The sequence below is a fragment of the Cervus elaphus genome, chromosome 15, assembly GCF_910594005.1.
Source record: "Cervus elaphus chromosome 15, mCerEla1.1, whole genome shotgun sequence".
In the NCBI taxonomy this organism is placed as follows: Eukaryota; Metazoa; Chordata; class Mammalia; order Artiodactyla; family Cervidae; genus Cervus; species Cervus elaphus.
In genome coordinates, this window is record NC_057829.1 from 91105001 (window position 1) to 91127126 (window position 22126).

Sequence of the window (22126 nt, forward strand, 5' to 3'; positions counted from 1 at the left end):
TACTGTAGCCTGCTCGCCTGCAAAGTAGGTCCTTATCATCCCCGGCAACTATATTTCACATGCCGCACATACAAAGTCAATGATGCATTTTTATTTGCCGTGTAGGGGTGAAACTCTGGTGGTAGTTAGAAAAAAAAAAAAAACAGGTGGGAAATTGCTCTTCTGACAGAGATCTCAAGTAACGTGCAAGCTATCTAACAACAATATGAACGATGCCTCGCTGCTCTGGGAAAGAGGTTAACTGACAGAATCGCAATCCAATTCTCACATACACGAGCTCTATAATAAGTACAGGAGAGTTTCCTTTCTATCAATAACAGACAATCGTGTATCTCGGGCTGCGAGCGCTGGGGAGGGAGGGGAGGGAAACGGTTCCAGCGCGCTCTGACTCCCGGGCTTCACAGAGAGACGCCTCGCCGAGGACCGGTGATCCTTTTCTGACCACACGGCAGCGACGCGGCCCACATATTAATCCGCTCCGCTGGGCAGCCGGCCGCAGCGATCGCCATCACCGGGGGGAGGGGGGGGGCGATGTGCCCGGCTCCTCGGCGACCCGCGCGCGGCCCGATTACGTTTCAATCGATGCCCGTCCCGAAGCGGGGCGGAGTGGCGGCGCCCGGATGCGCGCCCTTTGTGGGCGCAGCTGGCGCCCCGCCGCCCGGCTCACCTGCACATGATCTCGTGGGTCAGCAGCACGCGGCACATCTCCGGGTTCTTGTCCTGGCCCTCATAGACGATGGCCTGCGCGGGCGACAAGCAGAGGCGGGTTACGCGGCGCCCGTGGTGGTGGCGCCCCGTCGCCCCCCGGGCTCTGCGGACCTCGCGGGCGGCAGGTGCACGGCGGGCGAGGGGAGGCGGCGTCCGGGGGGGTCGCCCTCCCGGCGGGGTCACCCAAGCCTGGCTAGGCCGAGGCGGCCTCCTCTCCTGGGCGCCCGCCGGCCCTGCGCGGGGCCTTCTGCTCAGGAGGACGCCGGCCGCTCTCGGGCCGGGAGACGGAGGCCGAGGCCCCCGCGCAGGGAGCGAGGGCGCGGGGGCACTGGCCCCTTGCTGCCGGCGCCGGGCCGCGTCCTCGGGCCATTATCTACCCCGAGTTCCGATCGGCGTGTGGGGAGAGGCGGATCAGAGCGTTCCAGGACTAAAGAAGCGGAGACGAGCCGCCCGGCCAGCCGTTTGCCTGGTGTCCAGGGCTGCCCCGCGCGTTCCCTGAGCTGCAGCGAGTCCGGCGCCCAGCCGCCCCCCGCGTTCCGAGCCCCGGCGCCTGCGTGGGCCGCCCGCCCCGGGCCCCGCCGCCGCCGCCCGGAGCCCGCAGGGCCGCCCGAGCGTCCAGCCACGGCCGAGCTCCGCCTGCGGCGGGCGGCCCCAGGGGCCCGGGCGCTGCAGCCGCACGTGGCCGCGCCGGGCCAGGCCTGGCGGGCGCCCGGCAGGAGCTGGGGGCCCCGGGGCGCCCGGGCCCGCGCGGCCACGTGCTCCTCGCCGGATGATATTTGCAAAGAAAGTGCTAATGGCCAATCTGGTGTTTATTTTGAAACTGCTAACAATGATTTTTCTCGGGTAAAAAGGCAGTGTCTGCGCACACACGCTCTGCTGGGTTTTGAGCAGAGGCTCCGCCAGATGGTGCGAAGCCTTAGGTGCGCTCACGACCGCGCTCAGCCCGGCTCCGCCGCCGGGAACCCATGCCGGGGGCCGCTCGCGCCTGCCCCACCGCCGGCCTCCCAAAAACACAGAGATTAAAAAAAAAAAAAGAAAGGGGAAAAGGCCACCGGGGGAGGGGCCGAGGGCGGGGGCCGGGAGCCGCAAGTTCCCCCGCAGAAAATTCCACAGAAGGGGGAGGGGAGTCCTCGCTCCAGTTCCCGCCCCCGCCCCCCAAAAACGATCTGGAAATTGCTTCCAACCTCCCCGGGACTTCTGACACTTCCGTCCACTTCCAGGCGGACAAAGCCCTTTCTCGAGGAAGCCCGGGGCTGCCCTGTGGGAAGAGCGCGGGCCTCCCGCGAGCCCCTCTCCCAGCGCCTCCCTCCCGGTAGGCTGGGAACCGCGGCGGCGACGGTGTCACCGCAGGCCGCCGGGCCGCCTGGGGCTCCGGGCGCGTGGCCGCGGCGGGCGCTGGCACTTCTGAGAGCGCGGCTCGTCCTCGGATGGATCCCCGTATTTATATTTGATTTATTTTTTATTTTGTAGCACAAACAGAAATCCATAAACTGTCGGTTCAGCGCCATTGACTCTTTGATCAGTTACTGGGCTATTTCTTTCCTTCTCCCCCCGCCCCCATCTCCGTCAGTGAGAGGAGATTAAATGCCTTTATTTTCAACTGTTTATACTGCAAAGGTACAGGGATAAATGAACAATAAAAGTGCACTTAAAACGGAAACCTCCTCCTCCTCTGTGCATAAACTCAGCGCTGCCTGCATCAACCTCTTCAACCTCTTCGTTAGAACACAGCGATTTCCCGAAACATTTAGCCCTTATATACAAAGGAAATAAAAGCACCCTGTCCACCCAGAGCAGGAGTTCTAGAGGCTTCACTGAATCCCAGTGAAATAATTACCCAAGGGCACACCGCCTCCACCGCCTTTGTCCGAAAGACCATAGTCTACCTGTCAGATCTGCTTTACTCTAAGAGAAAACCACACTGTTTTACCACTGCAGACGCTAAAATCCAGCAAGCTTGTTGCCTAGGTAAGGACAAACTTTTTCAAAGGGAAGTAAAATCTGAAAACTAATTGCCCTGCAGACAGTAGGAAGCCTGTGTGCAGGGCTGCTAGAAGGACCAGAGAGTTCTTTTCCACTTGGCTCACAATTCTTAAAGTTAACATCAAAACGGAAGATGCCACTTTCATTTCTAAGCGTGAAGCTCAGTTTGGAAGCATATTTTAAATCAACCTGTGCAAAGTGGATTTCACGGAGGAACTGGATTGGCCTCCTCCCCCAACACTATTTTAGGAAAACTGGGGGGAAATCTTTAAAAACAACTAACCAACAACATACCACGCAACACAAAACCAGCCCAAGACTGCACAATGTCAAAAAGCAATGAAGCGCTTTCCTGCACTTAATCACCCGACTGATAGCCAAGTTATGATCGGAAAAGTTGACCAAGACAAGTTAAATAATTTAATAAGGAACTGCTTGTAATTACGTTATTTACAAGGTATGACAGAGAGTGGAAAGGGACGAGAAGCTGCCCCCAGAGCAATGGACGGGTTTGGGTGACCCCTGGAGCTCAGAGTTTGAATTATGGAGATGGGGGGCTGAGAGGTGAAGATGGACTAGAGAACAAGGTGACTTTTCACCCCAACACATTTAACTTTTAAATCCAAATACACGTCTCGTGTTACGAGACCATCACACTGGAAAGGAGAAAAAAATGAACTAATCAAGTCCAACTCAATGGGCTTTGGAAAGGAGTTAGTTGCCTTTGTTATAGGGGGAAAAAAATCAATGAAATGATTCCAAGCAGAGAGAGAAATGTTTAAAAATATACAAGGGGGAGACCTTGAAATTTTCCTGTCAAATATTAATTACAATGATTAATTAAGACAGAATTTGATTCCAATCACAAGCCATTTAATAAAGCATATATGTCCTATTCTAATGACAACATAAACTATTTCACCAATCGCTTCATTTATTCCAATAAATAGGGAATTCTTATTAGCATGTCAAGAAAACTAAATGAGAAACAAATACACCAGATCCTTTTGTCAGCCCTCTCCTCTCTGAAACTCCAGGACAGCCCCAGCTGAGCAGTGAAAACTAGTGCAAGAGACTTAAACTTTCTCACCTGTTTGGTCATTGAATCTATGAGGCGAACATACAGATCCTGCTCCGTTCTGACTCCTGCAAGAAACAGGGACAAATTCTCATCAGGATTTCAGCGAGGGCACTCAGGGGCACAGGAAGTGGGTAGCTCAGGACTGCTGCTGCCCTGATGCAGCAAAACTTAAGCATGCCTTTCAAAGGCAGGAAAGAGAACCCAGCCACTCGTTTTAATTTTTCTCTTTTCTTAGGAACCTTGAGACTCTTAGGGCTTGTATTGAAAGGGGCAAAGGACTCTGCCTGGCTGAGAGCAGGCCTGGTTGCTGAACCGGGAGAGCCCATGTGCTCATTTATTTTTAGAAAACAAAGCACAAAATGGAAACTAAGTGAGTGTCTCAACTCTTTCTAGTGTCTCTCGAGGATTTTTTAAAAATCCGTGCACAGGAAGTAAGCTGTGCTCCTTGTACAGAGCTACCCCCATCTCGATAATTAACATTAATTTGCAAAATTGAAAAAAGTCACTTAAAAGTGATGTTCTGCTGGCGCCCACATCGATCCCCTTTTTACTTTCTACTTCAAGCCCAACCGGTTAATCATGTGAAGTGCCATCGACTTATTGATCGTTTATGTTTTGTTTTCCTTCTATGCCATGAGAAGATTTCGTGTTTACATCCGTGTCATTTTAATCTCGAAGTCTTTACGTCCTCTAAGCATCGCGAAGAGGAGAGCGCGAGCCCGCGGGGCGGAGCGGCCGCCGCCACTTACCGTTGCTGTACAGCAGCTGGAGTTTATAGTGGATGCCGTTGTTGGTTTTCTCGTTGTTGGGCTCCTGAAAGTAACGATAAATAATTGCGTTTAGTGCGCCTGGTGTCCGGCGCGGCCACCGCACTCGGTCCCCCTCCACGACCGAGGCCCCTTGGCCTCACACAAGGCAGGACTCCTAGCCGGGAGCAGCGCGCTGATGTCACTTTCCTGCTGGAAGCCCAGCGCCCTCCTCGCCCGGAGTGAGTCCGGGGGCGCAGAGAAGTTGCCCAGCCCTCCGCGGGCCCGGTCGGCCTCACGTGGCGGCGGCAGGGGCGCCTGGCCGAGCCGTCCCCGCCGCCGAGGGGGGCACCCGGGGCCACGCGCTGGGGCACCGCCTGCCTCCCACTTCTAGGAAGCCGCAGGGTGTGATTGAGTGTTTGCACTTACTTTCTCTTTCTCCACAAAGTCCACAAAAGCGGTCCTTTCAATCTCCACCGGCTGCCCCTGCCTGTCGTAGAGCGCCAGCACGAAGTGGAAGAAATTGGACTTCCGGAGGTTGGAAGGAGGCTGCTTTTCGAAGTGCGCCCGCGCCAGCCCCACGCCGCTGCGGGAGGAAAGAGACAGCGGCCCGGTGAGGAGCGCGGCGCCAGCCGGCCGCGGGGACCCGGCGGGGCCGGGCCCGGGACGCGCGGGGGCGGCCGGTACGTACCTCTGGGCGGCCGTGTTGGCGTCCACCACCCCCGCCGTATGCATCCACGAGCGCACCGGGTTCATGCCGCTGCCCAGCGGCTCCTCCTTCATGGTCGTCCCCCCGCGCGGAATATTCTCCTGAATCCCAAACATGAAAACTGCTGGCGGCGGCCGCCGCTCCCGGCCGAAAGCGCTTCCGCGAGCAGCGGCGCTGGGGGGCTCGGCGGCAGGCGGCTGCCCTGGCCGCGCTGGCCCTGCTCGGCGCCTGCGGTCCGGCCCGCCGCCGGCTTCAGCCCGTCCCGGGCAGGCGCGACATACACCGGCGGCTGGACGCTCCGGACGGCCGGGGGCGCGGAGGCGGCTCCACCGGCGGCTCCACCGGCGGCGGCGGCGGCGCTTCGGAGGAGCAGGACGCGGTGGCCGCGGCGGCGCTTGTTGTTGTTGTTGTTTGCAGGCGCGCTCAACGTGGTGTCATCCTAGCCAGGCGGCGTCCGCGGCTGCAGGGCACTGCGGGATCGCCCGCTTCTGGCGCGGCCCGCCTGCTCCAAAGACAAATAAACGGGGCAGTGAGTGCCGCGGCGCAGTCCCGGGCGCAGGCGGGGCGCGGCGGGGCCTGGAGCGGCGCGCGCAGCGGACGGAGGCGCACAAAACTCAGCCCTCTCTCCCCGAGGAATGGACCCTTTCCCGGGAGCCAAAACTCGAAGCCCCCGGGAGCGGCGCTGTCAGAGGGTGACGTCGGGGGGCGGCGCCTGCGCCATATATGGGAGCGGCCGCCCCTCGCCGCGCCCCTCGCCGCCGCCGCCGCCGCCGCCGCGCTCGCCGACTGACTGCCTGACGGCGCCGCGAGCCGGCCCGAGCCCCGCGAGCCCCGCGAGCCCCGCCGCCGCCCAGCGCCGCCGCCGCCCCCAGCCGCGCGCCGCGGCTCCTCGCGCCCACCCGCCGCCAAGGAAGTTTCTCCTCGCCCAAATCAGTCTCCAAAGCAGACAGACAGGCAGTGCGCGGCTGCTGCCTGGCCCCGCAACCCCTCCTCCTGACATCAGCCACACAAGTCAAAGCACGATGGGGAGGAGAGGGTAAAACGCAGGGGCGCCCCCAGTTGCCCAGACGCCGGCCGTAAACGCCAGGGGCCGCGGGCCGCCCCGGGACGGCCCAGAGCGGGAGGCGGGTAGACGCCGGCAGGCCGCAGGCAGGGGGCTGGAGGGGCGAGCACCGGGCCGGGGCGGGGGGCGGGGGCTGGAGGGGTGGGGCAGGGCTCCCCGGCCAAGGCGGGGCGCGCAGTTCAGCCCGGTTTGCAAGCCGACTGACGGCTGCTGGGGGGGCCGATGTGCCCCCGGCTGGGCCTCGCGGGGCGCTCGAGCTCTCCGCCCCGGCGGAGGCCACCGAGTGTGTCGGGCTGGGGCACCCACGTCGGAGGCGGGCTCTGCCCGATGCGCGCTCTTTCCCCGTGGCCACGGGAGACCCCGTCCCCCGGCCTGTCCTTAGGCGCAGGGAGTGACAAAGAGGCTCCGGGCTCTCTGGGCGGACAGGAAGCGCGCCCGGCCTCTCCGGCGACCCGGGGCCGGGTGTCCGGCTGCGCGCTCCGCGCGGTGACCAGACCTCCCCGGCGCCAGCCGCTCTAACAGCCGAGCAGACGCTGCGGGCGCCCGGGTCCTGCCCTCGGTGCCGCTGAGCCCGGGTGAGCGCGCGGCGCGCGACTTTCCAGACCTGGTTTCGAGGAATCGGGAGGGCAGCGGGGCGCGAGCAGCGCGTGGGCCCGGCGGCCGGGCTCCTGCAGCCAGGACTCGGCGTCCAGGCGCACTGCCCACTGAAAGGACCTGTGCGTGACACGAAGCGGGGGCCCAGGGGACGCCCGGGAGCTGTCCCAGCACTTCCCTGCCGAGAGAAGTCAGGCCCTTTTGATTAAAACAAACAAAAACAAAAAAAAAAAACAGGTTTCAAGGTGCAAGTGTGTCGCAGGACAGACTCTTCACGCCGGGTCTGGGGTGGCACTCCTTTTATTTCATGAATTGGCAGTGGGTGTACGCTAATATTTTAATTAATCGGGAAAATCGAAGTCCGATTTACCTTATCTGGGGACCCTCAAGCCTCTTGGAAGGGGTGAGAAAAAAGCAGTTCTGGAAAGCAATCTATTTTGCTGGTGTTGGGGGTTAATGACTATTGCCAAAGATAAGTGAATTACCACAGCTGTTGCGCCAGTCCCATCTCAAAATCCATTCCGGTGCCGGCCGTCTAATTAAATACGTAAGTATAATAAAATCATATTTTATGACTATTTGAGGGTAATGAGATTAGTCTTTAGAAGCGATCGCCACATATTAAAGATGCCACTGTCTATAGAATGTTAATAACCTTAAATCAAAGTGTATGGAAACTATTCACGATAAATTAAAAGAAAATTTCTGTATTCCTAATAAGCCCAGCGCTTTTCACCCACAGCCAACCCAGTGGAAGAGGGAACACTTTCTTCGTGGAGGGACAACGCAAAATAAAGTTGCTCAGCAGTGGAGGGTGGGGTGGAGACATGTCTTTGTCTCTGCGTGTTTAGCTGCTTCGGGGGCTCACGCAAGGCAAGCGCCCAGGCAAGCGTTATTGTCAGATTATGCAAAGTGCCTGTTCGGAAAAAGATGAAGTTGGAAAGAGGAAACAATGCTTCCTTTGTAGCACACTTCCTAAAATGCCCAGCCCAGGCTGGAGGTGCCCCCTTCTTTGCTCTAACGAAAGTATCATGCTTAAAATCATTTACAGTATCTTTAATTCAGATTACACGCGCCAAGGCGATTTAAATCTGATTACCAAATTAGAAGGTTTAAAAACAAATCCTTCTAAATCTGATACTGTTGACTAAAGAGGGAAAAAAAGTTCTATAAGCCCATCACAGAAGGTAACGATCCTGCCCCAGAAAGAAAAGGGGTTTTAAACCTTTTTGACAACAAATGCAGCTGCCCCACTATTTTGGACGATATTAAGCGAAAATGAATGCAAATCTGTGTTCAGCAGCCATCTGGCCCGAAATGGGGGAGTCAGCTGCTCTCACAACAGGCTCGGAGGCTGAATCCATTTCAGCTCATTTTCTAGATCATCTGGTCCCGCACCCAAAGCGTGGAAAATACGGTCTTTATCATTCACCAACTTTATCTTTTTTGTCACTCCACTGCTGGCTGCGAGCTGCGGGCACGGGGACTCGCCACCCGAGCAGGCTCTCCACACGGGCCTGCTGCGGAGTGGCCTGGGAGGGCAGTGCCCTCGGCCCCCACCTCCCCCCACCCCAGGGGTTCGCCTTGACGGGGCGGGAGCGGTGGCCGAGAGGACCCGGGGTCCCAGCGCCCAGGCCAGGGGGGGAAAGGGTTGCAGGCCCATCCCGGATGTCCAGAGAGAGGCTGCAGCGCGTGCCCGCGCCCGCCCTACCCCCGTAGGGGCCCTGCCCCGCCCCTCTCCGTCCCTGGGGACCTAGGGGCGCCCAGTACCCCGGCAGGAGACGCCGAGGGGGGACAGGCTGACACTGTGGAAGTTGCGCAGGCCCGCCGCTACCGCCGGTCCAGCCTCCGCGCACAGAGCCCTCCCAGGGGCCAGACAGACGCCCAGGGGCCGGCCCGGGCGGGGCCTGACCTTCGCTGGAAACCCCGCGGGCCGCCACGGCGGCGACCACCGCTCAGGGCCCCGCGCTCAACGCGATTTGCACGGGTGGCCCTCGCGCCGCCGCCGCCGCCTCCTCCTCCTCCGAGGGTGGGAAGTATTCCTTTTGTGCGGATTTACGGGGAGAGGCTTCAATGAGCCCCCTCGCATTTGCATTTAAATAGCGGCATCAAGCGCTTCGCGTGCCACACACCAGTGGGCTCCCAGATGTCACGCCGGAGTCAGTCAGATGGCCAGTGCCCAGCTGTCCTCCCCACGTCGTGCCGGAGCAGGCAGTGACCTTAAAGAGACAGTGCCCTCAGCCCCTGGAGCCCCGCTCGGGGAGCGGCTTGCAGGGTGCAGGGCCGCGGCCGCGCTTGGCCGCTGACCCGCGGCACCGCCGGAGGCTGGGCCAGGCGGTACAACCGCGCGGCGCCCGCGCCCAGGCCCGCTCTGGCCTCCCTGCCGGCCGCGCCATGCCCGGGCCGCCGCGCGCGCCAAGCCCTCCGCCCATGCCCACTACCCACCCGCGGGAGGGGGCGGGCGGTTCCGCGCGCGCCAGGCCTGAACTTCCCCCTCGCGTCTCTCCCGTCCCACGTCCTCCACGGCCGAGTGGTGCGGGGCCTGGTGAGCGGGAGCCATCCAGAAACTTCGGCCAAGTTGGGGTCTCAGGATGCATGGCCGGCCTCTGAGTCCGGGCTGGACCCGTGTCCATCCAGGGGGCAACCTGTGAATGCACCCTCTGGCTCTCGGCCGAGCCCGGGGAGCCAGCCTCCCTCCCTACCAGCCTTCCAAGGAGTCAGAAACTGCATTTCCGGCGTTGAGAAGCCCGGGCCACGGTTCCTGGAAGCCGATGCCTAAGAGGGATCCGGGGTGCGGGGCGCGGCCGGGCGCGTCTCCCTCGCAGGGCCGGTGTCCTCAGGCCCAGGCTGCGCGGCCGTGCCCCTCAGAGCCCTTGGGAAAGGGTGGGAGCCACGCGCCGAAGGCCAGCGGTTCGCTTTCCCGCCTCCACGCTGAGTTGCAGGCGCGGACCGCCCCCACGTCCTCCGCGCCCGGGGGTCACGCTCAGACTGCGCCGGTGACCCGGCCTCCAGCCCCGCTCCCGGCCCATCGCCACAGGCAGAGCTCGGGAAAAGAACCCGAAAGCGGAGAGCCAGACTGACCTTGGGCACCAGCGAGCAGGAGGCCGTAGGGGCTGGGAGAGCGGAAGAAGACAGTAACCCTGGGAGGGCGCCCCTGGGAAGTCGCGCACTGCGGGGTGGGGTGGCACAGCCGGGCACTCGCAAACCCTGCCCGGCGTGGGTCAGGGGGCGCGGCCCCTGAGTGTGCCCGGGGTTAGCCTTGTACCACGGGGGGTACAGTGGGCCCGTGGGCCTGGGGAGGTCGGGAAAGCCGGGGCTCCGCACTCAGGCCACCCCAACCTGTTAAGCGATGAGCCAAGGGCGCCGGGCCAGAGTCTGGGGAGGTTTCCAGGCCCAGGGAACGCGCCTTCGCCCTGGCTGGACAGGGACGGGGACTGAGGGCTTCTAGGGAGCCTGTGGCGACAGAACTCCAGCCAGGACGCGCCTCCCGCCCACCCTCGGAGGCAAGTAATTGGGCATTTTGTCCCGCACACAGGGGGCTCCTCTGCCCTGCGCCGAAAGGCGCGAGGCCTGGCTGGAAGGATTCACAGCTAAAAAGCGAACATCGGAGGGTCCCAGACCCCTGATCTCTGCATGGCCTCCTCAAGCCCGGTCACTCTGGAAGGGTCAGGCTCCTGCAGGCCGACCCCAAGGACCGAAAAGGGCTCAATACTCCAAGTGAGAAGGTGCAGGCGCCTCCTGCCGAGGCGGCCAAGTTTGACAAACAGCGCCTCCTGGGGTGAGCAGAGCAGAGTGCCGCCGCGCCGCCGCGAGCCGAGCCACCCAGACTCCCACCCAGGCCCGGGCAGGTGGCCGCCGCCGCTCCCCTCCTGCCCGCAGCGGGCGCACCTAGGCCTCGCTGACCCGATGACCCCAGGAGCGCGAAGAGCCGTCCGCCCGCCGCCAGGTCCTAACTGCCGCTCACGTGTGTCTGCAAAGTCAGGCCGAGCCCGGGCACCCGGAATAAGGCCCGGGTGGCGAGCACCGAGCCCGCTCCCCGCAGGGAACCGCGCGCTCCCAGTTGCCCGGTCCTGCGGGGACAGCGGACGCCAGCCGGCCCGCTCTCGACGGCCTCCCCGGAAAGCCTAGCTCCGAGCGGGTCCGAGGATGCCGAGCGCGCCTCGGCTCCTGGAGAGTGCGAAATTAGAAAGGAAACAGTTAATTCCTCTCCCCTGGTCCTAACTTTTCCCCGGCCCTTCCGGTCACTTTGGCTAACCCCATATTCCGAGTCAGCCCCTGGAGCTCCTCGGTGGGAGTGAGAATCCGAAATCACACGCTCGCTCTCAGCCAGTCGGGCTTCTCCCTACGCACCTTGCAACCTTAAAGGTTGCCTCTCCGCAACACGCTCGGCAGGAGCACCAGAGCGGGGAAAGACGGCTCGTGCGTGCCAGGAGTCCCTCGGATCCGAAAAGGTACAGAGATTTCGCAACGAGCAGGGATTTCCCGAGCTGCCTTCAGCGGCGCCCCAAGGCAGTCCGGCAGGAGGAGCCCGAGCCGGCGCCCCGGACCGGATTCCGCGAGCGCCCGCCCCGCCAGTTTACAAAGCAAACTTCCCCCTGAGCAGTTTCTAGATCGAAACAGCGCGCGCAGTCCGCCAATCAACACCTCCACAGACCCAAACTGCAGAAACACCGATCGATCAGATAATTTCAAATATTATAATTGGCTTTAATTAAACACACTGCGTTCTAATTAACTCTGAAATTTTAGCATGCTTTGGGACACTGGTGTCTGATTTGATATTGTCAGTCCAGATGTCCTAATAAAATTCAATCCTCCACTCAAGACTTCAATATTCACTAAGAACAAAATGCAAATTAAATGTAAAACCTAAAGTATCACCAAAGGTATAATCAAGAAAGGTGTCTCAAAACTTCTCACTTTTTATTACGCAGTAGTTTAAAAATGCAGATTACATCCTAACAAGACCTCTCCGGCACACCATAAATCTTAACTCTTTCCTGGGCTGTCGGTGCCCTGCCACTGGCTTAAAGGTAAAGAAGGGGGGCAGACAGATCCCTTGGCAGGTCTGCACCACCTCATCTAGAAGCCAACGGAGTGCAAAACTTTGCCAGTGAGATTATGGTTTGAAACACCGGCTTTGCCAACCCAGGCAAAGGAGCTGGGGTGGTAGAGAACCAAGGGGTGCAGGTAAGCAGGTTGGCACGCCACGGACGTCCTCCTCTGCCCGCGACCTTCGCCCGTGCCCTGGCCACTGCTCAAGGGAGCGTGAACACACCCCTTCTCCTGAGCAAAAGTGTGGAGCTGGGTGACAGCGGCCAGGCCGGCTCAGTCCGCTCGCTTAATTATCTGAGCTGCGGGGACCCGGACAAAGAGGCTGGGAAGGCAGGGTGAGCACACCGCCCCTGGACAGAAATGTGTCAAGCCCGCCTCCCTTCCCGCCTGCACAAACCCTTTCGCCCTCATTCTCGCGACTTCTAAGGGATCCAAGCCGGCAGTCGGGGTGCGGCGGCGCGCGGTGTCGGGAAAACCTCTCCCGGGAAGCACAGCGCAGGCCACGCGGGGGTGCGCCTTTGGCGACACGCTGGCAGCGACTAAATTCTTTCCCCATGCGAGGGTCTGCTAAATGTACAGTCCAGAATGAGCCCTGTGAAAGGAAAGCTATTCTCACACTAAACATGTGTATGTTTTCCATACTAATGGAGTCGCTTAAAGCTGTTGCTAATTTAACTTTTTAAAAAGGCCACACTGTGGAAATTTGCATTTTCTTTAGGATATTGAAATGAAGAGGAAACTGCTGGGCGGCGAGGCTGCCCAGGGCATAGCTGGGGGCCATGCAGAAATAAAAACAGATAAAGAAAAGAAGAAAGAAAGAAACCCGCTTCTCTTCTAGACTATTAATAAGCAATTTGTCCCGCTGAAATTTACATTGCAAAGCGCGGCGCACTAGCAGCCGCGGCGGTGGAGCCGGCGCAGGCTCGGGTATTGCGTCCCGCGCGGGGTGCGGGCGGCCTCTGGACCGACCCGGACGCCCTCTGCAGTGATCGGTGGGCAGCTTTGAATTTGGCGTCCTTGTCGCCGCACAGCCGACCCTCGCCCACACCCACGCGTATCTGCACCCTAGGGCCCAGCCAGGGCCGCGCGCCCGGGGAGAGCCAGGACTGGAGCTGCGCGGTGGCCACTAGGCCAGGGCCGCAGCCAGGTAGGGGGTCTCTCGAGGGCAGACCCTAGGCTCCCAAGGACATCCCAGACTCAAGGACCCCCATCCGCCCCCAGTACTGCTCAGGCCTTAAATTAACAACGCCAACAATAAGCTGGAGATTTTTCGCCCAGTGCCGCGCGGCCCTGGTCCAAGTCGACCGCCAGTGCGGAGCCTCGCGCTGCGCGCCCGCCCCGCGCCCCCGCCAGCTCCCCCGCCCGCGCGCGGCCCGGCGGAGCGCGGCTCCCGAGCCTAGCGTGGGGCCAGGGCGCCATCTACGGGCGCCGCGCGCTCCGGGCGCCGCCGCCGCCACCCTCTCCCCGGCGGAACCCGCGCCACCTCCCGCCGCCGCCCGCGCTCGCCCCGCGCCCGCTCCGCGACGCCTGCCACTTATCACAATTACACGGCGTTCCCCGTGCCAGTTTGCTTATGAAACATTGATTGCTAGATGTTCCAACTTTTAAGCACTATATTAAAACTTTCGAAATGAGGGCGCTCTCCGGCTTGCTTGCGATTTTTAGGCACACGATTAAGACATGAAATGTAAAGATAATGCAATTTGATTTGTTAGTCTAACTCTGCGATTTGAGACTCGTGTCCCCAAAGACCAGGCGAGCTTTTCGCCTTTATTTATTTTTATTAAAACATCAATCTACGCTGGAGCTGGGTGAACTCGGTTTCACCTGGAGAACATAAAATCCTCCATACCAGAGAAATAAGCACCTTTCATAAATCAGCGGTATTCCTGACACATCGATCAATTTTTGGTTGTTAATCCGAAAGGAGGAGTTTTAATTGCTTCCCGCATTCTCATCCTGGCACCTCGGGTTTCGACCCCTCCCTCCGGCCCTCCAAGGGTCCCACTTTGTATTGGGGGAGGGGCTGTGATGGAGAAATCCCGGGTCCTTCCCCGAATCCCAGAGCCCCCAGTCTCCGCCCGCGCCCGTGCGCGCCTCCCCCGCACCGAGGGCTCCCGGCACGCGCTTAGCTCTCCGCAGCCTAGCCTGGGAGGGCCTCGAGGAGAGGCCACCGGGGACCCGCGAGGCCCCTCAGGCGTGCTCGCCGGCCGCCACGACGCTGCGAGGGCCCGGCGCTAAAGTTCCCCGGGCGGCCGGGCCCGGAGTGCCGCCCCGGGTCCCGGGCCCCCGCGTCCCCCAGCCCCGCCGCGCACCCTCGCCGCAGCCCCGGCCCGCGCTCCCGCAGGCGAGGAGAGCGCACTCCGGCTCGGCCACCCAGCGCCGGGCCCGCGACGCGCCAAGTTCAACTTTGCGGGCCCGTGGCCTCCGGGGGGCCTCACTCCGGGGCAGGAGGACCCCGACGGGATCGCGGGCAGCCTCCGCGCGCTTACCTGAGCCACTCATTCGACGGGCATGGCGGGGCGCCCCGGCCGCGAGGTGACGGCGGCGCCGGCGGCGGGCCGGGAGGGTGTGCGGCCCGGCGCCTCCCCACGTTCCCACCTCCCGCCCTCCCGGGAGAGCCCACGGGCCGGGCCGCGAGCGCGCCAGTGCGCACGCGCCGTGCTGCCTTCCACCGCGGGAGGCGGCGGCGCGGTGCGCGGGGGCCGAGCGGGGGCGCGAGGAGGAGGTGCCCGCCGGCGCCCCGCAGCCCGCCGGCCGCCGCGCCCCGAGGCCGCAGCTGGGTCCGAGGGTGGGAGGGCTTGGGACCTCAGGGGTGCCCCTGGCCGGACGCAGGGTCCTCCGTGGGAAACCCTGTTGCCGGGACCGGGGCCCCTCCCAACACCGCTCCTTCCCCGGGGCGTTTGTAACCTGCTTTGGCCAAGAGAGCACGCCAGGCCCCGGACTGGCCGCCCTGGCCGGGACACCTGTCCAGAAGCCGGTTCCAGGACCGGAGAGGCCTGGAGATGTCTGTGTGGACGCGTGCACCCTCCCAAGTGGAGGATGGCGCGGAGTGCCCCGGGCCCTTTCGGTAATATTGGAGGGGGGAGGCCTCCTTGGAGAGGAGGTGCCACTAATAATCTAGTGAGAAGCAGCTTTCTGCCCGGCAGTCACAGTGAAATGGGGGACACAAGAGATCTCCCACAAAAGGGGAGACGGACCAAGATTCCCCCTATAAAGCTGCCATGAAAGAAAGTCCCTGGCCCACTCCAAGCCGAGCTGTGCGCAGCTCTTGGAGAATGAGGCCAGGCAGCTAGGACCCCGCGACTCCCGTCTTTGGTGTCACTTGGCAAATGACCGGCTGTGGAACCTTTGCAGTAAACATCTGGAGCTGCTCTGTAGGCAAGAAATGGGACCAGGTGGGCACTGGCATCCTGGGGCCTGTGGCTGGCGCTGGGGTTGGAAGGAGCTGACCTGCCTGCCCTCTCCTACCCCAGATCTGCTTATTTCTCTAACATGCTCCTCTGATGAAAACCTAGGGCTCTCTCCTACTAATGCTTATCTGACTGCTTCCTCAGTGCAGTTCAGGTACCTAAACAAATACAACTTTCACATCAGCAAGGTTTGTCTCAGAAAGCACCAGTGTGGTGAAGCGGGACCTGCACCCTCCATCATTCCTTGGTTTTTCTCCCCTGTTTCTTGCTCCTAGATTTGTTTTGCACTCTTCACTTCAACCTTTTACAGTGAAAATTGAATGTGCTGAATCATGAAATCTTACTGGAAGGAAAAAGTTATTTTTGGCCATTTATTTAGTGAAAAGCACTCTAGAGAATGCAACCCAGAAACGTACTTTATTATGATAGCTTAATGTAAGAAAAGAACTAAATAACGAATATTTCCCCCTTGTCATCTTCACTTGGGAGTCATTTTTAATGTGAGCCAGCATGAAACCATTAAACCTATATGCAATATTTTAAGATGTAAAATTACCCATGTTTTTAATAGCACCTCACAGGTATTGGATGTTGTGTGCCAACATCCGAGATAGGCATGCCCATGCACAGGAAAGCTGGAGGACGTGTCCTGGTCACACTGCCAGGAAGCTGCGGCCACAGCCCCAGGGCCGGGCTCCAGAGCTCTGGTCCTTACAAGGGGCAGCCACGTGTGACTTCAGAGGCAAAGGTGGGAGGGGGTCTGCTGTCTTGAAGTCGCTTTGCACATGTGGAGCCTTGAAAGGGCTTCTGCTCAATCAGTCTGGTCAGGTCAGCTGTGGAATGGCAGGGAGGGGGCTGGGGAGGGGGCTGGGAGGTGGACTTTATCCTCAAATTGGCACTTGGTGACCCTGCGCACTGCTTCACCCCAAGTTCCCGCATCCCCCCGCCCAGGTTTTGCCTGTTCCCCTGTCCCTGGAGGCTGCTGTCCCCAGCACTCCCCCAAAGGGGCCCCTGCTGCCCCGAGGGTGCCCACCCCTTGTTCCACGGCCCCATCTCTTCCCGAGCTGCCCCTCGACAGTGGTGCCTGGGGTTCAGCTCCGCAGGTTCTTAAGGGAGATGTGCGTGTGTGTGGTGTGTGTATACATGAATGAGGAATGGATGGAGAACATTTTGCCACAGCGGTCGTGATTCAGGGGCCAGTTGCTGGAGAGAGGAATGGTGCTGGTCTGGTGGGTCCATGTGAGAAATGATATGATCTGCTGGAATGCTTGGAGGAAACCCATCCTTTTTATGGGAGGGAGAAACTCAGAGAGCTCCACCCTGATGAGCGGTCCATAAGCTCACTTTCACTTACCTGTATCAGCACAGAGGTGTCCTTTGAGGAGCCCTCGACTCCCTCTGTGCCTCACTCACTGCCACGCCCTCCGCTGCCCCACGCACCCCGGCCCCCCTGGAATATTCTCACAGGCTGGGCTGAACCGTGTGCAGGGGTGAGGAGGCCCTGCCCGCGTGCACTGGAGGAGGGGGGCCGTGTCACAGCTACATGCGCGAGAACAACAGGAAACAGCCAGGTGATGTTTGCGCTGGGAAAGGCCTCCGCAGGTCTCGGAGGTTAAGCCCAATTCTCTCAGGCACATAAAAAATCAATGTCCATTTCATCTGTCGAGGTCCACATCTGTATGCTTTGTCAGTGGCCACTGTACCTAGAAACGTAAATTCACAAACATCAATATTCAAACCTGTTTCAATATTTACTTTGATCTCCTTACCCGTAACGAGCACTGAGCCTGGTGGCCACCACTAGCCAGCCAACACTGTGGAGGGAGGACTGCAAGGCGGGGCTGTAACTGCCCCCCAGGAGCACTTGCTCATCCAAGGGCCGGGGGTGCAGGGAGCCCATCGTGGAGGTGAAACTCGGCCGCTGGACCCAGAAGTCGGAGCTCAATCGTGGGCATTTCCAGAGCACAGACAGTTCCAGGAGCTGTTGTATTTGCAGGTCTCTCATTCTTGAGGGAGTCATGTCTCTACGATCTCTCTTGCTAGAAACTCCTGGAGTCAGGGCCCCCGTCCTGGTCATCTGGTTTATTACTTCTTAGGACAGAGCTGACTCGACGAGGGGGCTCAGCAATGCTACCTGAATTAACACAGATGCGATTCAGTGTTAGAGACTTCGGGTCACGGGAAGATTCACACACACACACGCACCTTGATAGAATGGGAAGACTTGAAGACTGAAATCGCCCTGCTGCTGAGAAGGCTGTTGTCCATCCCCTTCTCCTCCTGTCCTGCAGGGGAAAATGTTACTTGAAATCGGCGGCTGCCTTGGTCAGATATACTGTGATGCTCGGGGACGCCTTCACTCTTGGCTGCCCACCGGAGTGACCCGGGTAAGAGCACCAACCCGCTGTCCGCGGAGGACAGCCAGGACAAGAGGCCCTCATGGGGGTCGGGCGGGGGCCCTGAGAACCCTCAGAGTCGAGGCCTCCCCGGCAGGCAGTGAACAGCCGCCCCCAGGACAGTCAGCTGGGCCAGGGGTGAGGAGGCCCAGCTCCCCCAGGCCCTGCCTGCCTGGGAAGTCGGTTTCAAACTGAGACCCGCTCCTCCTAGCTGTGGAGACGGACTTTGAGCTCTCAGATAGATGACTTTCAATAGAGACTCCATTCAAGCAGCTGTGAAGACAGCTGTCAGGGTGTGAAGGGGGCGGTGGGACTCCCCTTCCCGAGACACCTCTGCCCTGCCTGCCTTCCGCTGTTGGGGTCTAACGGAACGTGATGGGTGAGTCTGTCTTATCGCCGTTCCTGGGAAACCCCAGGGCGGGAAGCCCTCTGGCCAGGAGGTGACATTTTCAGTGAAAGGTGTGTGGATGGCAGAGGGTTCCCTGGCTGGCAGGCCCACGCGCCTGAGGCCTCTGGAAATGCAGCAGTGAGGTGAGAGGTCAGGGATGGAAAGTTAGAACATGGGATAGAGGTCAGGGCTGGAAAGAAGGGACACGGCCGTTGCCGTCCCAGGGACTGAGCAAGTCTGAGCCGCAGGGTCCCTCCAAGGCCACAGAAAGCGGTACCCGTGGGCCTTGTGATGGAGCGAATGAACAGCAGTAGGAGCGTGAGGGCCGTCGGCTCTCACGAGGAAACAGGACTCCAGTCCTGCAGCCACAGGAGCCGAGTTTAGCCAAAGATTGTCTGATGGATGAGGACGCCCAAGCCCCAGATGAGAACACAGCCAGGCTGGCAGACTGGTTTCCGCTTTCTGAGACCCCCAGTCAAGCTCACGCAGGTGGCTGACCTGCAGAACTGTGAAACCGTAAACTTAGGCTTATGTCACCAAGTCTGTGGTGCTTTGTTGCAGTAACAACCCCACCCAATGAAAACATCCACCTTTGAAGCCTGGAGGCAGATGCTCACTGCTTACGTCATGTGTCAGTCAGCAGTTAGAGGCTTAAACGGCAGCCCTGCCCCTCACCCATTCCCCTGCAGGTCAGCTGGCACAGCGGCGCTGTTCTCAGCCTGGCTGGCTGTGTCCGGCCAGGTGTGCTTCACTACGCAAGGGAAGAGCTGTGAACTCTCCCAGCAACTCTGGAGACAGGCTCCAGGGTGGCCCCAGGCTGGAGCAGACCTGTTCTGAGGGATGGTGGCCTGGTCGGCATCACCAGTCCCCTGGGAGGAAGGCTAACCCAGCCTCTGAGCCACGGAGTCTGGAGAGGATGCGCGTCAGCCGTGTTGGGGTGCTGCAGGCGATGGGGAGGTGGGGAGGGTCAGGAGGGAAGATGCAGACCACGGGGCAGGCCACGATGCCCCTGTGAAGTCACACGTGGGTTTACGAACGCAGGGAGGGTCAGCTCCCCTCGCCACCGTGTTGCTCAGGGGTCAGCTGCCCTTTTCTCTGTTCCTCCTGCTGCGCACATGCGCTCAGTTGCCTGTCGTGTCCAGCTCTCTGTGACCATGGACTGTAGCTGCCAGGCCCCTCTGTCCGTGGGATTCTCCAGGCAAGAATACTGGAGAGGGCGCCATTTCCTTCTCCAGGGGATCGTCCCGACCCAGGGATCAAACCGGCATCTACTGTGTCTCCTGCATTGGCATGTGGATTCTTTACACACTGGGCCATCAGGGAAGCCCCCATGGGGGCTGCACAGGCAGCCAGAACACCCCCCTCAGCCGGTAGTAATGAGCGAGGGGTAGACAGAGGCTGAGGGTACACCAGACATCTGGCAGTGCCCCACCTGGCAGTGATGAGGCGATACCTTCCTCTTTCCTTGCCAGAGCAGTCAGAGGAAGCCAGCTAAACAGAGAGTTTAAGTGAGGTTCAGTCTCTTGTGATATAGTAACCAAAAGGTCCAGGTTGCCATCGAAAATCACTTGTTATAGCAAAAGCCAGGAATATCTCAAGCTCAATGGAAAAAAACAAAAAAGAAAATCAAGAGGTTCTAACAATGGGATGATGAGATGTTAAAATTGATAGAGATTTTAAAATAGTCATCATCAGAGTGCTTCAATAAGCAATTACAAATATACTTGAAACAAATGAAAAAATAGAAAGTATCAGAAAATAAATAGAAGGTTTTAGAAAAGGAAGATATAAAGAAGAAATGGAAATTTAAGAAATGAAAATACAATAACCAAAATAAAAAGCTCAGTGGACTGGCTTTATATATGGCAGAATGCAGGACTCAGATGAAAGAATCAGTGAATTCAATCTAAACAACAAAGAAAATAGATTTTAAAAAATAAACAGAGCCTCGGGGACATGTGGAATTATAACTGAAGATCAAACATTTGTGTTACTAGAGTCCCCAAGGGGAGGGTGATGAGAACAGGGCTGGGAAAGTACTTGGCAAAAGACATTAACTTACAGAGTCAACAAAGTGAGTAAACCCCAAACAAAATAAACCCAAAGAAATGCACGCCAAGGCACGCCACAGTCAAACCTCTGAAAACTCAAGACAAAAAGAAGCACGCTGCAAGCAGGAACAGAGATAAGACACCCCACATCTGTGTGTTCAGATGCTCAGTCGTGTCCGACTCTGCAGTCCCCTCGGCTGCAGCCCGCCAGGCTCCTCTGTCCATGGGATTCTCCAGGCAAGAATCCTGGAGTGGGCCACCAACCTCCTCCTCCAGGGCACCTTCCCAACTCAGGGAGTGAACCCCTGTCTTTGGCATCTCCTACATTGGCAGGTGGATTTTTTACCACTAGCACCACCTGGGAAGCCATTGCATATAGAGGAAAAGTAATTTTAATGACAATGGATTTATCATCAGAAACCACAGAAGCCAGAATGAAAGCAGCAAAAATTATTTTAAGTGTTGAAAGAAAAGAACTGTCAACCCAGGATCCTACATTCAGATAAAAAAAAAAAATGTCCTTCAGGAATAAAAGAGAGATGAAGACTTTCTCAGATGAAAGACAACTCAGACTTTCTTGCTGGTTGACCTAACTCTCCAAAAATGGCTAGAGAATGTTCTTTAAACAAGAAAGAAATAGTAAGAGTGGTAACTTTGGAACATCAAAGAGATAAACAGAAACACAATAGTTAAGTGAAAATGGAATTCAAAATAGTGTTTAAGTCCCAGAAAACAAAAGTCCAAATCTAGACAGCATCACAGGTGAATTCTACAAAACATTTAAAGAAGAGTTAACACCTATCCTTCTCAAACTATTCCAAAAAAATTGAAGCAGAAGGAATGCTTCTGAACTCACTCTATGAAGCCAGCATCACCCTGATACTAAAACCAGACAAAGATTCCATAAAGAAAGAAAATTACAGGCCAATAACACTGTTGAACATAGATATAAAAATTCTCAACAAAATACTAGCAAACTGAAATAAAAAATACATGGAATGGATCATACACTATGATCAGGTAGGATATGTCTAAGTTCCCTACATATAAACCTTCAAGTTTTGAACTTGCAAAGATGGAAACAAGCGCTCACAGATCCCATCACATGTCAGTTCACGTGTCTGACGTGCCCTGTCACGTGTGTGCATCCCCAGATGCTTGTGCTTTGGTGTACTTTATTGTGTAGCACTGTATAGAGAACAATGGTGCAGTATCTCTATTCCAACCCCAGGACGTCCAAAAGCAAGTGTAAGAGCAGCAGTGATATAGCTGGCACTGCTGTACTTTTCAAAGTAAAATACTTCATCCCAAAGAAAGGCAACTCCAAGGAATGTTCAGACTGCTGCCCAACTGCACTCATCTCACACACTAGCAAAGTAATGCTCAAAATTCTCCAAGCTAGGCTTCAACAGTGCATGAACCAAGACCTTCCAGGTGTTCATTGGACTTAGAAAAGGCAGAGGAACCAGAGGTCAAACTGCAACATCCATTGGATCATAGAAAAAGCAGGAGAATTCCAGAAAAACATCTACTTCTGCTTTATTTACTATGCCAAAGTCTTTGTGTGGATCACAACAAACTGTGGAAAATTCTTAAAGAGAGGAATACCAGACCTCCTGAGAAATCTGTATGCAGGTCAAGAAGTAACAGTTAGAACTGGATGTGGAACAATGGACTGGTTCCACGTCAGGAAAGGAGTATGTCAAGGCTGTATATTGTCACCCTGCTTATTTAACTTATATGCAGAGTACATCATGAGAAATGCCAGGCTGGATGAAGCACAAGCTGGAATCAAGATTTCAGGGAGAACTATCAATAACCTCAGATATGCAGACAACACCACCCTTATGTCAGAAATGGAAGAGGAACTAAAGAGGCTCTTGATGAAAGTGAAAGAGGAGAGTGAAAAAGGTGGCTTAAAACTCAACATTCAAAAAAT

At 57.9% G+C, this 22126-nt stretch overlaps 1 protein-coding gene across 17 annotated transcripts in view; it reads right to left on the minus strand.

Annotated features, from left to right (window-relative positions):
- EBF3 (EBF transcription factor 3) overlaps positions 1-14543 on the minus strand; it is a 128131-nt gene extending 113588 nt beyond the window's left edge. For 5 of the 17 annotated variants that reach the window (XM_043925048.1, XM_043925060.1, XM_043925057.1 and 2 more), the window contains exons 1-5: positions 5210-5862; positions 4948-5104; positions 4522-4585; positions 3782-3837; positions 668-741 (exon numbers count right to left, since the gene is read on the minus strand). In XM_043925048.1, the coding sequence (XP_043780983.1) occupies positions 668-741; positions 3782-3837; positions 4522-4585; positions 4948-5104; positions 5210-5343 (485 nt within the window). In that variant the 5' untranslated portion in view covers positions 5344-5862. Of the gene's footprint in view, positions 1-667; positions 742-3781; positions 3838-4521; positions 4586-4947; positions 5105-5209; positions 5865-9329; positions 9561-14431 lie in introns of those variants that run through there. The other 12 variants (XM_043925059.1, XM_043925052.1, XM_043925050.1 and 9 more) reach the window with 6 other exon arrangements.
- Positions 14544-22126: the final 7583 nt, after the last annotated feature.